General features: G+C 38.1%; 1 protein-coding gene and 1 long non-coding RNA gene across 2 annotated transcripts in view; one reads left to right on the top strand and one right to left on the bottom strand.

Moving 5' to 3' along the window:
• The window catches only part of LOC121519703, a 54,257-nt gene extending 47,253 nt beyond the window's left edge, over positions 1-7,004 (bottom strand). Inside the window, exon 1 of the long non-coding RNA XR_005992731.1 lies at positions 6,761-7,004. This is a non-coding gene — a long non-coding RNA (uncharacterized LOC121519703). The remainder of the gene's footprint in view (positions 1-6,760) is intronic.
• LOC121519702 overlaps positions 1,011-16,745 on the top strand; it is a 29,233-nt gene continuing 13,498 nt past the window's right edge. The window contains 8 exon segments of the mRNA XM_041802527.1: positions 1,011-1,127; positions 3,162-4,354; positions 8,443-8,648; positions 8,813-8,984; positions 10,238-10,288; positions 10,642-10,745; positions 11,300-11,318; positions 14,748-15,290. Of these exon segments, the coding sequence (XP_041658461.1) occupies positions 3,221-4,354; positions 8,443-8,648; positions 8,813-8,984; positions 10,238-10,288; positions 10,642-10,745; positions 11,300-11,318; positions 14,748-15,290 (2,229 nt within the window). The 5' untranslated portion in view covers positions 1,011-1,127; positions 3,162-3,220.

Consider the following 16,745-nt stretch of genomic DNA (forward strand, 5'->3'; position numbering starts at 1 on the left):
ACAATTGCTGGCACAGAGCGACGTCACATTATACACCAGGAATTGTTCCTGGAGTCACATATGGAGAGTTAAATCCCACTGAAGAGAAGATGGAGTCGTTGCTTTAGGGGAGTGTTACATCAAAATCACCAGCTGCACTCTGCTTCTTTGGAAACATTATAAAACCTCCATATCAGGATAGGGGTTGGTTTCAGGAATTCTGCTGCTGTTTTCTACATGCTTTTTTACCCAAGAAGCATTGTCAAAAACACTGGAGCAGAGATATTAGTTCTTGTTCACTAGGGAAGCTGGATTTGAAAACAATAAACACAGCAGAGGAGAGGCAACTGGGACTGAGAGACACTTAATTCAATTGAGAGGAGACCGAATCAAACTCAGTAGGTGATCAGAGTGAGAAGCACAGGAGTATGCTGCCCTCTAGTGCCAAACATTTCATCTCCCTCTGTGACCACAGCACACTTTGTTAGTTAATGGGAGAATGAATTATTCATAAATGATGGGATGATAAAGCAGTATTTCACAGATCTTAGATATGAGATGTAATTGATATGATAGGGCTGATATCAAACGCATGCTTGTCTCTAAAATAAGAGTAATCTTGTAGACAAACCACTGGAGCTGAAAGTTAAAAAGAATAAAAAGAAACATTTGTAACACTTTAACTCATATTGGACTTCACTGGACTTTAATATGTACCAAGGAGCTGGTTTAATGAGTGAATCGTGTCATTATCACCCTGATTTATATCTAATTTCCTGATTATTTGGACTATTATAGAAGAAAATGACATTCAGGCCCTCTTTAAACACCTCCAACCCAGTTCTTTTTTCATGTTACAAGTTTCCTCTTCTTTCACACACAGATTAACCTCATAACGCCAGTCACCAGCAGCACAGGGGCGGTTCAGGTTTAATGTTTAAGCTTCTACTCCCCCTGCAGCTTTCTACACACACATTGGCTGATCGCTCTGTCTGTATGAAACGGAGTATCTACAATCAGGAGTGAGTCACCTGAGGAACTGAAGAGGGTGAACTGAGTGGGCCCTCTCGACACAGCGGCCATTTTACAGAGGGGAACCGGTCCTAAAAGTAACTAACATATGACTGGGGACAAGTGGGGTGAAAGCGGTAAGAGGAGTTTTAACATTTCTCTGACTTTCTTTTTAAAAACGTATTCTGTTATCACTGAGCTCTTACTGGAATGAGCTGTGACAGTTTCATGACTGTCGCTGTGCGTGAAGAGCTTGTGCAGCTGCTTGCTGTGAGTCACAGCTCAGCTTAAACTGCTCTGTTGTTAGTTGAGCCGTGTTACAATTCGAAAAAGGTTGAGGGATAAGGGGAGCAACTTACTGTACTGTAGTCATGTTGTGTTTCCTCTCAGAGTTAATATTATAGCAGAGGATGTGGCATACTTCTGATGCTGTAGTAAGCAATTTGATCTCTGTGTTTAAGACTGCTTCACAAGATTTGCATTGTTTTGGTTAGAGCAATTCTGATAATGCGGTTAAAGTTTTTGATTCTTTGGTAATTATCAATGCATGTTTCAAATGATACAAATCTAAATTATATACACTACTGAAAAAAAAAAAACATAGCAAGATGCAGATCTAAAGTATAATCCAAATATGGTGAAAGAGAAAGAGAGAGAGACATGTGGTGGTCCATTAAATTCAAAACCTGGTTCAGCTGACTTTGAGCTGCAATATTGTCTTAAGTGGACAATGTATTACTAAAGAATTAGACTGTCTTTCCCACACTTCAGTATGCTGCAGCAGAATGTGAAACCTGAAAATCTACTGGGGCCCACCAAAACCCCTGTGCAACCATAACACAGGCTAAAATCTTTACTTTTTATTTATCATATTGTTTTTTAAAATAGAGAATTTCAATGCAAATGCTTTGCGTTTAGCTAAATTAACATTCAACAAGTGTTTGTGGGGACACAAAGTACAATTAATGAGCAACTGTTTATTTGTTTTAATCAGGCATCTAAAAAGTCACTTAAATTTTCTTCACTATACTTTAAATGTAATTTGTGGCCCAGCAGAGTCTTCCCAAGTAGCATTGTCTCAGAAGACACTGATAAATCTTCAAATCAGAAACGTTTAACAGAGTGACACAAGTCAATCTGATACCAGTTAAACCTTGACACCAGTTGTACACATTAGAAAAAAAACATTATTAAAAAAATGTGACACAAGTTAAAACTTCTGTCTGTGTTTTGTTGATTTTAAGTCTTAGAATAAAAACATGTAACCAACAATTTTATGATCATTTAAATTTTTTTTTTCATTTTTATGATTTTCAATTATTATATTTTTTTGTACAAGAAAACAATTATTATAAAACAAAAACTCAATATTAGTTGCTCACAGCCTCTTTTTTCAGTTGCCATTCTCTCAATGTGGTATTGATTTTATTCTTTTTTATTTTACTTTTTACTAGCATTAGACTTAAGTTTAAATTCTGGCTTTTTTTTTATTTTTTTCAACTTTAGCACAAATAATATACTGGATATCACACTTAACTCTGTTGTTAACAATGTAGTTGAGAAACTTGTTTACTATCTTTTTTTGTCATTTATTTTCCATTGACATGAAAATCTTACAGCAAAGTCTTCAAGTTGTGTGCAACACCTTGAATGTTAATAGTGAATAAAGTCCATCCTAAGTGAGAACTTTTGATCAAAGTAGGCTCAATTTGAACTTACAGCTTGTGCAACCCAGTGAAAGTGTATTAATTCAGGATGCACAATACTGTCTCTTTGGCAATATCTAATGTATATCCAATATTTGCAAATCAATTTTAGCCAATTACAATATGGTATCGAATGCTGTTCAGACCTTAATCACACTTCGAAGTCTAAGGGTAAAAAAAAAAACTTCAGTCAATTTACAGTTTAAGAATTAAGGAAAGACCAAGAAAAAGACTTCAGCTGATGTAGATCTGTTGATCCTGCCTAAAATGCCATAAACTAATTTGTTCATATAGCTGGTATTTACAGCCGATTATAATTTTCATATCTGCCGATACAGATATACCAATAATATCCTGCATCTCTAGTGTTAACTGTACATTTTGACCAATAAAATAAACTTTATATGCTTAAGTGCTAATTATACATGACTAATAAAATAATTTATCTCATCCTCCCTCTCTAAGCCACATAAGGATTGTGAGATCACTTCGTTCTCAATGAATCACCATAATCCGCCTGCAGCATGAAAAGCTGGAGCAGGAAACTCAGGAGTCAAGAGGCTGACAGTGTGGTTGGGTCCTCCTCTAGTAAGAGGGACTCCATAAGAGATCCACCAGTGCCTATGTGGGTGACTCACACACCCACACCGGATAATATCACGGATGACGATGATGATGACGATGACGACCACACATCCAGCTCTCCACATCATGCAGAGACAGAGAAAAAAGGGGGCATGAAGGAAAGACTGAAGTCCCTCCTCCCTCCCTCATGGGGAGGCTTTGCACACAGACAGGCAGGAGAAAGTGACAGTTTAAATGACTCTGAGGGCAGCACCAGAGGGATCAAGATCCTTCCTAATGGGACCAGAGTGAGCCCTCCTGTAAGCCCCCTGCTGGAGCGCAGAAACTGGGCTGAATCACTTGGCAGCTCCAACCATAGCTCCCATAAGCCTTTATTAAGGGATAGCCCATCTGATGATGTGTTCAATGAGGGCCTCAGAGAGGAATCCCTGCTCACAAGTATCCACCCTGCAGAGTACTACGCTGAAAAACTGGAGGTCTACAACCAGAAATACTCTTATTTAAAGTCCTGGCCAGGGCTGCTCAGACTCCTTGCAGGACTTCAGCTCTTATTTGGGGGCATGGTGTTTGCCTGTGTCATCTCCTACATTCACAAAGACAGTGAGTGGTCAAACACATATGGACACTATAATGGTGCATATAACAACGGGCTGGGCTTGTCTGGTTACAGCTATACTGGCCCCATGACTCCCTTCATACTGGCAGTAGCTGGGCTCTCCTGGATTATCACCCTCATCCTTCTAGTGATGGGAATGACTATGTATTATCGCACCATCCTCCTTGATGCCCCCTGGTGGCCACTGACGGAGGCTTTCGTCAATGTGACCCTGTTCCTGCTCTACATGGCAGCAGGGATTGTCTACTTGAACGACTTGAACCGCGGGGGGCTGTGCTACATGACGATAGGTGTTAACCCCATCTTGTCCAATCTGTGTCGTGTTGATGGGGGCCAGATGGCGGGGACTGCTTTCATCTTCATCAACATGGCAATGTATCTTGGAAGCTTTTTGGTGTGTCTAAAGATGTGGAGGCATGAGGCTACACGCAGGGAGAGGGAGTACTATGAGAACCAGGTACAGCTCTTAATGGAAAATTCATATTCATTCCCTCTGAACTTGCTATGAAGAATGACAAGTTTAAGCTATAACAAGCTGAATTTGGAAATTTCTTCTCCTTAATTCAGTTTCAGTCGCACTAAATAATACTAAATGTATTTTCAAGTCCTCTTTTTTAAGCGTTCATTACCACAGTTTTGTTTAGATCTTCTTTTAAATGAAATTTAGGAGCCTACATCCCTTTCTTTTCAAATTAAGTGTCAGCATCACTTCCTCTTTTGTCTATTTGATATTGTTCTAGGCACAGGTAACAAATTAATTTATTAGTGGCAGCACTTAGGGACACTACATGTAACAACAAATAAGGCAACAACTGCCTCATAACAGCAGATCAATTCTAATGAAATTCAGTCACTCAAGACCATCTATATTGAGCACACTCCTTGCTGGTATTGACATGTCAGCTTTTTCAACTAGTCGATGCCACTGCAGTCAGACAGGACGAAAGTCTGTTGTTTCTTTAGTACTTACGGAGCCTGTAGTTGCATTTCTGTTCAGGCAGAAATAAGTCAAAAGGAAGAAGACATTCTTGTTCGGTCCTAGGTGTGATTTTTATAAGATACTTAAAAATCTTTGGTTACAAGGCCTTAGTCACTTTTGTGGGTTTGAGGTTAACTTGATAAGCGATACAGTGGGGTATGGCTTTAGAGCAAGACTAAAGCTAAAGATTTTTTTACACAACATACAATATCAATTCACTAAAATGAGATCAGTTGGGTGTAACACAACACAAAGTAACGCGTTACTTTAATCTCATTACACTTGCCTGCAACACAGTAGTGCAGTTACTGCTGCTAATTCAGTAAACACATTACTGTTACTGTAAAATGACAATCTTGTTACCTGCGTTATTGTAAATCTGACAACTCCATGTAAAATGGGAGCATGGAGAAAAAAAAAATAAAGCATACCTTTAAATATGAGCTCAGCCAACACTTGCTGAATAATGTGAATGACACATTAGCTCAAGTCCATGGAGGACACAGAGGGAAACGTTGGAGTGGTTTGAATAAGAACGTCTTTAGATATGAACACTATTTTAAATTTGTTGCACAAAAGGACAAGGGAACGGGGCAATTCAAACTAAGCCCAGGTCAAAAACAACTCTCCACTGCCATGAACTCCTCATTACAAATCTTTTCATCTCATGTGAGGATTAAGCCACTTTACTACTCTCTATCATAAGATTGTTGTTTTGATTTGAGGACAGGGATGTCTGCCTTTTTGGTCATTTGTATATTTAAATACTCTATTATTTAAGACATTAATATCTACTGTTGATAAGTAGCTTTCCAATTAAGCAGTTACTTAACGACCCTGTAAAGTAAAAATGGATCCGGATTTAGGTTTGTTGTATGACAGATCACTGTGTATTAAATACGATCCTCTCAAATTAAAAAAATGCTACAATCTGAATTGAGGAAAGCACTCACGCCATTAGCCTCTTGACCTTTTGTTGACCCTAGAAGAAGATACAAAGTCAGTTTTCTTGCTCAAATCTCTTTTATGATACTTTTAATGATCCATAGGCCTCTGTGGCTAATAGATTTGACAAATTTGCCTCACAATGAACAGAAAAATAGCATTTAATTGACTGTTAACTTTCAATAAAGGCAGTGACATCAGCTTATAACAGACTGTACTGAGATAAAATGCTCTGTGAGAGGGGCGGGGTAATTCCCAACAATACTGTGTGGGCTAATGACATCATGAGCCCACGTATCGGCCCCGCCCAAATTAAACCAAGTCAGAAAAGAGGTGACAGACTTTCTAAAGCCTGTTTTACACTTGACGCATCCGCGAGGTGGTGAGTGTCTGCGCATCAAACATGATGTCAAATATTAATACATATTACTGCATGAACAAGTACCATAACACTATAGTACACTGATGTGGGTATATGTAAGGTTTAGAATTGTATTTTCCATTGGCAATTAAGTTACAGATGATCACAGGTGACTAGAATGAATGCAGAGTAACTACTTGTGTAACTAGTTACTTTTATCTATGAGTAACTAAGTATTATAACACATTACTTTATAGAGAGTAATTAATAATGGATTCTTTCTGAGAAACTACCAAACCACTAAATGAGATACTACAAAATTAAAAATAAGATTACATGGACATGATCAGTATAGAACAACTACACAGCATTGAAATCCAAATCAGTATGACAGCAAAAAGCATCTGTAATACTACAAATACTTAATCTGTCACCAAAATGGTATAAAATAGCACATTCCTCTCATGTTAAGGAAACACAAAGAAACAGTGAAACTCAATTACGCTAGCTTAGTGATGTAACAGAGGTAAACATTACATGTTACAAGTAGTTTCTGTTAACGCACAATCTTTACTTACCATATTCATGCAGCTCATTCAGACAGTCGTCATCTTTACGCTCCTCTCGACCTCGTTATCCTCCACGTTTGCTATGAAGCTGTTTCCACAGTTAGCCTCCTCTTCCAGCATTAGCCAGCCGCCCTCTTATTTTTCGCGCTTAAAATAAGGCGGTCTTGAAACAGCTCGTTAACTCATCAGAAAACACTAACTTTGACCAAATGTATGTCACACTTGTAGCAACTTCTAATTAGTCCGCACACGCATTGGCTAACATTAGCTATTTAGCTACAATACCAACCAACTAATCCAACAACCAGCAGGCCGCAAAGTTCAACGGTCACTCACGTCAGTGTCACTCTAACGTCATCACGCAACTAAACATGGTCCAGCTGATTTTATCGCCTCTTTCAGTTGTTGCTTATTTTTACGGAAGTCCATACCTGCCAAGAAAATGTGGAAGTTAGGCAATTAAAGAAAAAAAAAGAAAAAAGAATCCTAGTCATAATTATGAGATAAAAAGTCATGATTATGAGTCATAAAGTCAAAACCATGATTGTGAGATAAATAAAATCAAAATTATGAGAAAAAAATCATAATTATGAGATAAAAAGTCATGATTATGAGTCAAAATTATGAGATAAAAAGTCATAATTATGAGTCAAATAGTCGAAATTATTAGTTAAAAAGTCATAATAATAGATAAAAAGTCATAATTACCTAATAGAGGTTAAAATTATGAGCTTAAAAAATGTAAAATTATCAGATAAAAAGTCATAATTACATGATAAAAGTAGAAATTATGAGATAAAAAGTCAAAAATATCTGATAAGAAGTCGAAATTGTGAGATTAAAAGTCATGATGAATGAAAATGTTTTTGCTGTTAATGATTTCTGCCGAATCAAAAACCATAACATTTGCCACTGTTTCATAATATTGCAACTGTTTTCAGCAAATCAGCCTCAAATTAATCAAATCATTTCATAGTTTATCACTTTATTATATTATTTCGATGCCTTTTTATTCCTTCAAATTTGAATTTGCATGAGTTTCTTTCACCTCCACTTTTATCATGTAATTTTTGTTACTTTCACCTTTCATATCTCATCCTTTAACAAAACAGTTTTGTATGATACATTTCAAACACTTTTTCTTGTGCTTTCTTTGGCAACTGCTGACCACAGACTTTTTTTTTTTGCCAGGGTAACATAAGCAGCAAAGACGTTTTAAAAACAACAGCTAGTTTCTTATCATGTGGACATAAATCAAAACAGATAGCTCCGGTTATATAGGCTTTGTGCAACTGCATGCTCAGCAGAGTAAGCTTAATCAATGAGATATAAAACAGACATGGTTGTGTGTTCCCATTTACAGCTACCAAGCTTATAACTGCTGGCTAATACAGCCCATGTTGTTGAGCATTACAGACTCCCTCTTCATGTGAGAAACAGCACAGTCAGCGAATGTGTTTTATGTGAAATGAGAAAGGGGGAGGAGAGTAAACATAATAATCTCCATGCTGAATGAAGGTAGACTCTGAGGTTTGACTTTTTTTTGTAATTTTTCCCTGGCTATACTGCTTTTCATTTATGCTTCTTGGTCTCAGAGAGTTACCTTTAAGAAGGCCTGCAAACATTCATTCATTTTTTTATTTGTTGGTTTTTATGTTCTGGACATGTTTTCTTCTTTACCCCATGTTTAGCCCCAGGAGGCGAACCACCCAACCATCCCACTGACCCTTCAAAAAACAAAGCGCATATCATTCAAGGATGAAACGGATAATTCTCAGAGGAAAGACATCAACCAACCTGAGCTCTATTCAGAACGCAAATGGGCCCCAGTCAGTGGGAACAGAACCACAGCACCTGAATATATTCCTAAAGTGCATGTTGTTGCCGACTACGTCATGTAAGTCCAGATTTAAACTATGCTGCTGTATAGTGTTTGTTTCACACAAAATGTTACTCAGTCTGATATTATTTACTGTTTACTCCACCAGACAGCACTTACAAAAAATGCTTTTGTTGTTATAGTGTTAAACTACATTTATTCCCCACAAAAATTTCCTGTAGAAAATATCCGGAGATCAGCTGTGTGGAGGAAAGAGAAAAGTACAAAGCTGTGTTCAATGACCAGTATCAGGAATACAAGGACCTCTACAGGGACATCAGCACCACCCTCAGCAAGTTCAGAGAGCTGGATGCCATGATGGAAAAACTCCTCAGAGGTGGAAAAAGCAATGAGGTGAGATGGATGAATCCATAACTCTTTGTTTTCCCCTGTTAATGAAAACTTTTCTGTATAAGGGTACTCATGTTTGAAAATTGTCAAAATTTTGGCTCCCTCTCAGGGTAATTTAGAACTTTGAATATTGCTGCTTTTCACATAGCAGCAGTAAACTCTGGTGACAAGCAGGGTGGGCTCTGGGCATAGGTGAAACAGGCAGTTGCGTAGGGTGCCGTGCGGAATCGGGCGCTGATGTAAGCCCTGAACATTTTGAATGAAACACAAACATAAGAGGCTGTCTGCTCCTGTGCTTCTCTAACCTCTGCGCCCCTCAGTCCAGCCGCACTATTGTCATACATTTAACCATTTTATTGCAAAATAAATTTACAGTTATACAGTTACTTGGTGGTGAAGGTTCTGCTCAAAAGATGCGCCCTGGGTTAGTCAGGCAGCATACTTTGACTTTCCAGGGCACGCATGACTAGAAACCTCCATATGGATAGATATAATGCATACTGAAAACATTAAAATTAGTTCAAAAGCAATTCATACATAGTAGCATGAATCTTAATATGAGGGTGCAACAAGTTTTATGCTATAAAGGAGGAGGCTGGGGTGGTGGAGGTTAAGTTTTGCCAGCAGCAGTAGCAGCAGCGTGGTGCATCAGCATTAATGCAAGCAGGGATTAGTGAGAAATATATTTAAATACACTGCTGTGTTGAGAGGAAGAGCTGTGACTGGCTGTGGGAGCTGGGAAGCGATAATTGGGATCAGCTAGCTGTCAGCTGATCACGGCTGGGTGTATGACTACTGCATGAACTAACACTGAGCTTTATTAAGTGCACTGCTCCATCAGTAGATAACATGAGAAAAAAGACAGGCAGGGAGGAGAAATATGACAAAGAGTGCAGACATTACTAATCAAATTGTAGCCCTTCTGAAAACTTGTGTTACAGAATATCTTTTGGGTAGACCTACTACACGCATAGGCATCTAACTTTTTCTGTAACTCTGATCATTAGCCGGACTGTCTATGACAGCACATATGCATCGACAGTACACAATGAAATATATTTGGATAAAAAAAGAGCCCTACAGAGTATGATTATCCTTAATTGATTTGATTGATTGATTGTACTGCTTTTCACTTGCTTTCTTTGTATATATTCTTTCATTTTTTTTCTATTTTCGCACCCAAAATCATGACAAATGTGTTTTAAGGAACCAACTTGATGTGATTTGTTCAAATCATTTGGTTAAACCTCTTACAGAGTCAGCAGAGGATACAAGACCTGTTGATGACATTTCAGAAGAAGAAGAATGTAAGTGATTGAGTTTATTGAAAAAATACTGTCCTGTTTTTTGTCTAAATACATTCCTAGAAAATTATTTTGCAACCCTAAAATTTATCCCAGAGACATGTTAAAGCTACAAGTGTTCTCTAAACACCCAGACGACGTTTGTTTGTCTTCAATAAAGCTTTCCACTGATGCGAATAATATTGCCTCCATCATGAAATAAAGCCAACTCTGGAAATTCTCGTTTAATGCCTCAGCATTATAAAATGAACCAGATAACGCAACTGTAAGCAGAGGAGAGCAGAAACAGATGTAGTTAATAAAGGCTGCAGATATGAATCATTTTTCAGTTTTATTTTGTGTTTGTGTTTTTACAGGACCCTGCTTTTCTGGAGAAAAAGGAGCGCTGTGAATATCTGAAAGCTAAATTGAGCCACATCAAAAACAGAATCCGCTCTTTTGACCAGGAAATGATGAGAAAAGACTGAAGATGAATATCAACACAGCGTGATGGGGACTCAACAAACAAGCTTACATCAGTGCTTGTTTCTTTCTTTTTGTTTGATTAATCAAATTACAAAAGCTTTGAATAAGTATTACTTTTTTAATAGATACATTAGGTTAGAAGGTTAGAACTGGGACATTTTTATGCAACATAAGGGACAAATGAACACTCCTTTTCTATTGCTTTTAGCACATTTTATACTGTAATTTCATTATGTAATTATCTTCAGTTTACATTTTTATTGTATATCCTAAGAGGGATCAGTAGTTTTAAGAAATATTGTTGAAGTTTGTACATCTTTTTGAACTTACATGCATTGTATTCTATTTCTATTTGAACTGACATTTTTGTGTTTTCTTTATGACTTCCTTCTACTACATGAGTGACTTTTTCATTCCTACCACCAAACTGTTTAAGGTTAACATTAATTGACTCATTTTATTCAAATATTTTCACTGAAAACAAATACTGTTGGCTTAGATTTAAATAGAAGTCAGGCTTTGCAAGCTTCTCATGACTCCTTGATTTTGTGAAGAGTGAGTTATCACAGTTAATTTTGCAACAGTAAAGCTATTCATGTACTTTTTTGTTCCATTGCAGCTTAACTACACACTGGTTATTGTGTTTAAAAGATTCAACTAGTATTAGTTGGTCTGCAACAACTTTTAGTGACATAATGACACTCTTTCTTTTTTATCCTGTTGAATCAGCTTATTATCATCATCAGCTCCCCCTCTTTGGGTGTCCATCAACATTTTCCATTTCCTTCTGCTTTAAAATCAAATATACTCTCTGTACAGTGCATTCAGAAAGTATTCAGACCCCTTTCACTTTTTCTTATGTTGCAGCCTGATGCTACAGTGGAAAAAAAAAAAAAAAATTATCCCCACTGATCTACACTCAGTGCCTCATCATGAAAAAAATGACAGACTTATAGAAATGTCTGCTAATTTATTAAAAAATTTAAAAAACTGAAATATCACATTGACTTAAGTATTCAGACCTTTAGCAAAACACTAGAACTATAGCTGAGATGCCTCCCACAATGCTGGGATTTTTCTGCACCTTGATTGGCTGGCCACCTGGCCAAACTGAGCAATCAGGGAAGAAGGGCCTTAGTTTGAGAGCTTACCAAGAACGTAATGGTCCAGAGATCCTGTGTGGAGATGGGGCAAAGTTCTACAAGGACAACCATCACTGCATTCCTTCACTGATATTGGATATTTATGGCAGAGTGGCTGGACAAAAGCTGCTCCTCGAGGCAAAACACATGAAAGCCCACTGGAGTTTGCAAAATGATCCATGTGAAAGCCAAGCAGGCTCACATGTGTTTTACACTTACAAATTTAGATGCACTGACTTTGTTAGATTAACATTAGTGTCTTTTATGTGTATGTTGTACAACAAAACACACTAAATTTAAGCATTTAAAAATATAAATATTGAAAAACAGATTTCTATGTAGGCTTCCATTGTTGGGCAATGCATTCTAGTTAGTAATGTCAAATGACTGTGTTCTTCTTTCCACAACTTTATGATTTACTCACCTAGGTCTACATTACTGAAACTTCTTCCTTATCATCTCCTCACTAAAGCTGCACTTTACTAGATCTATCATTCAGCAGTCATGTGTCTCAATAAAGTTTCCAATTGAAAGTACAGTAGTGGGCCAAAAGGAGGAGATGGCTGGGGTGTTGTCTCTAGTATAAATGTTGTAAGCAAAGGCTGAAAATGAGGCATAATGACCTTTAATCAGCTTATCTTTGGCTCAGGAGGAACATCTGTTCAAAGTCTGATGAAATCCATGAGTGCACTTGAGATATTGTGGTCTAGACAGACGGAAAACCCAAGGACACGATGCCTTGAGGCATAAAAAGGTTTAAAGATACACAACAGGATGCAAACATTAGACATCCTTACTTAAGACTGCATTTCATAATTATGACAGCCTGCATTGTAATAATACATATAGACAGAATAGCATCATGCAGTTGCTGCAGAGTTGTCAGCTGCACATCCATGATAGGAATCTCTGACATCACAAAGGTGCAGTACTGGATTGAGATCTGGTGACTGTGGAGGCCACTGGAGTACAGTGAACTCATTGTCATGTTTAAGAAACCAGTTTGAGATGATTTGAACTTTGTGACATGGTGCATTATCCTGCTGCAAGTAGCCATGAAAAGATGGTACACTGTGGTCATAAAGGGATGTACATGGTCAGCAACAATACTCAGGGAGGCTGTGGTTTTAAACAATGCATGGTTGCTACTAAGAGGCCCAGAAAATATCCCCCACAGCATTACACCACCAGGAGAAGCCTGAACTGTTGATTCAAGGCAGGATGGATCCATGCTTTCATGTTGTTTACGCCAAATTCTGACCAAGGCAAGGCTTTTTGTTAAAACACTCAACACTTTCATTATCAAGGTACTGATTTACAAAACTGAGCACCTGTTTTTGTTTCAAGGGACACTGATAGAAAAAAGTAAGCCCTAGTCATACTTATTCATGCTAAAATACAAGTACACCGCTACAACATGAAATGCTTTATGCTTAAGTATGTCCCTGCTCTTCAGCCTATTAACGGACAACTTTGGAGCACGTGAGAGGAGCCAGGTTGGATGAACTGTGCACCTGCACAGGCACACATCCGCTCCTCAGTGTCCACAGTGTGAGTCAGGCAGCCCCGAAGGTTTCATTTGTTAAGAAAAGGTCTCTTCAGAGCGAAATGACAAAGTTTACAACCGACAGAGAGCTATAAAGACGACATTAATCCGCCACGGAGGAGACTCATGAATGCACGAGCGTGAAGCTGTAGAACGTTCTGGTCTTTAATGAGTAGGTAAGATGTTTGCTGTTTAATTGGTTTCCTTTTTCGTTTTAATGTATATATATTATATTATACTTCTTTAATGGGCAATATTAGTTTAAATTAATCAGTTATCTGATTTGTTGAACGTTAAAAGATGATTTAATAACTGACTTCAAAAAACTTGGCAATTTATGTGGTCCCATCTAATTCCTGGCACTATGTAGCTCTATATTTGTGTTTTAAACACCATTACTGTTGTTCAGATGTGGGGAAAGAACACACAAAGAACAATTACATTAAAGAACACTGAAATGCACGTTCCCTTTCTGAGAGCATATTCAACAGTTATTAGACTGATCAGAAGCAGAGACAGTTGTGTTAAGCTAGGCTACCGCTCTCTCTCAGGCTGTCAGGTGAACTCAGGCTCAGGTTAGAAGCAGCTCAGGGAGGGAGCATGTCTGTGGTTCTGTCCTGCAATAAACACCCCGCATGGCTGCCCCAGCTCGCCTCTAACCTGCTGTCTATCTGAATTATTGAAGCCAGCTGGGTCAAGTTTCTTTGGAGTGATGAATTGTGGGTCAGTGATACTGAGCAGAGAGGGTTCAGGCCTGGGCTTCAGGAAATTAATTTAACTGCTTAAATTAGTTTTAACAAAAATGCTGGTATGAGTAAGGAAAATTTGGAGTTAAAGTATTAAGTTCATTTATTTTTGCATGAGGTGTAGTTATTTAAATGTATTTTATCATTTAAAACAGAATAAATAAAATGTTAAAAATGAGCTGTAATGAACAACAGCGGTAGGATGTGATGTGAATAACTTTCATCCATAAAATCGGAATAAGCTTGATACCAGAAAAATGCCAGGACAAAACTTGGTTAAAGCTCCTCATCATCTAGGGTTAATTGTGTATTTTACGTTTTTGCTCACATCCCATTTTTTTTAAATAGGGTACTAACATTGACTACTGATAAGCAATATTTAAATTTGTCACTCTAAAGCTACTAAATTCAGTATTTGTCATGCTGAAAAATGTCGAAGGTAGTGATATTATGACCTAACAGCTGGTTGCATGGACTTTTCTTTCCCTGGGAATTAATTTAATCAAATTTTCTCCCTTTATTCCAGGTGATTTTGCTGTAATACTCTCTGAAAGATGTATGAGTCTCAGTACTATGATTCCCCTCCTATGTACAGCCCCCCTTACAGCACCAACTCCCTCAGCTTCTACCCACCGAGGAGTGTTCACTCCCCACAGAGCCAGTATGTCCCTTACACTTACAATGTCCCTCAAGACTCCTACTACCGGGAGGAGAAGCCTCAACTCTTCTACCGCTGGTTTTCTCCTCCTGGATTTGTTAAAGCCTTTCAGGGAGCCACAGCCCTCATGTGTTTCCTCATCTTCGCCTGTGTGGCTTCAACCCTGGTATGGGACATGAATGGATTTGGGTATGGGGGCTACGGCATTGGGGGTTCTGCAGCTGTAGCAGGGGCTGTTGCAGAAGGATATTATGGAGGCAGCTACGGTTACAGTAGCTCATACATGACGCCACTGTCTGCAAAGGCGGCTATGATTTCCATGGCGGCCATTAACTTCCTAGTTTCACTTGGGTTCCTGGTGGCCAGTTTCTCGCGGTCACGGATAATGAGGGGATGCACCTTCTACCTCACAGTGTTCATCTGTGACATCATCTTAGCTGTCCTGCAGGTGAGTCTTACCTGAAGTGGTACTAGGGAATGTCTTCCCATGTCCTGTAGGATTCAGTATGTTTACATGCATTGTGAAGCACATTAGATATCAGTCAGCAAAAATACAGCTTTGTCCATCCCTGCATGACACGATAGATTTTCCAGGCTGTTGGGTCCCAAAATCCATCCAACTTTCAAATCTGGCTATAATCAAGCTGAAAGCGTGCAGTCTGACCTTTGCTTTAATTGACCCTCAACCCCATTGTCCCATAAAAGCTGGGTTGCATGGGTTTAGTAGAACTACCATGTTGCCATGTTTCTGTCTGGACCACTTTGTCATGAACATATAAGATATGTGATTATACATTTTTTCTTTTCATTATCAGTTATTAAGCCTGCTCTCATTGCTGTTATTCAAAATTGGTGGTGTGGCTGTTCTGGGATCCCCCTGCTCTTCGACGAGCCCATGTGGAAAGCATCAAGCTAGAGCTGCTTAAATATGGTAGCATGGGAGCAATTAGCTGGACGTCAGCTGATGAGGGCTTTCAGTAGATCAGCTGATCTTGATTATGACAGTGCTTGACCCCATGGCCTTCTTGAACTAAGGCTATATGCTTGATTTAATAAATGCCTACTTTCTACCAGACTTATACAATAAATCAACTTTTAACTTCATGTAGATGTACCTAGTTGTGCATTGTGGTCTCCTTATTATATCCCTGCATGTGTATGACATACTAATCTTGGTGTAGTTGTAGCTGTACTTCCCTTTTACTTTGCATAACAGTGCATGACAATGAATTAATAGATGAGGGATTCACTTTAATAATGTCTTATCGAAGTAAAAAGGTCTGGGGAATCAACTTTATAGAACAGAAATCCAAAAAAAAGGGGAAAGACCTGCAAATTTCATAAATATTATATTGTATCATTAAGTCATTTAAGTTTACTGTGAAAACTTGAGTTTAACTTGGCCTTTGTTTTGCAGTGGATGCAAGAAAACAAGCAGTTAAAAACCAATTAAGTCGATATGGCTGTTATATTAGAATTCAGCTTCCTCTTGAACTATCTAACAGAAACAAACAACATTGCATTCTTGCATAGTAAAGTTAATAAGGAGTCATACTTAAATCCAGTATGTTCCTTTCTTTTAAGCTCTTTCTTGGTTACCATGGACTTCGGTGGAAAACATGGTCCCATAGCTACTAAAGCTCTACCATGTTCACCTGATAGATTTTAACTCAACTTCTGTTTTCTCATGGAAGATATTAAATCTAGGTTATTCTAGATTGTATCTTTAAGGTCAAATAATATAAACAAAATAATGTCATAAGCAGTCCATGCAATTGCCAAGAGGACTTCACACTATTCTTTAACTGTTGGGAACCTCGCTCCAGACTCATTGGTTAACATTTATCTGCTAAGATTAAAACAGAGAATCATTTCACTCTTTAAATATCCTTTTCTCTTCCCC

The sequence above is a fragment of the Cheilinus undulatus genome, linkage group 13 (assembly GCF_018320785.1).
Source record: "Cheilinus undulatus linkage group 13, ASM1832078v1, whole genome shotgun sequence".
In the NCBI taxonomy this organism is placed as follows: domain Eukaryota; kingdom Metazoa; phylum Chordata; class Actinopteri; order Labriformes; family Labridae; genus Cheilinus; species Cheilinus undulatus.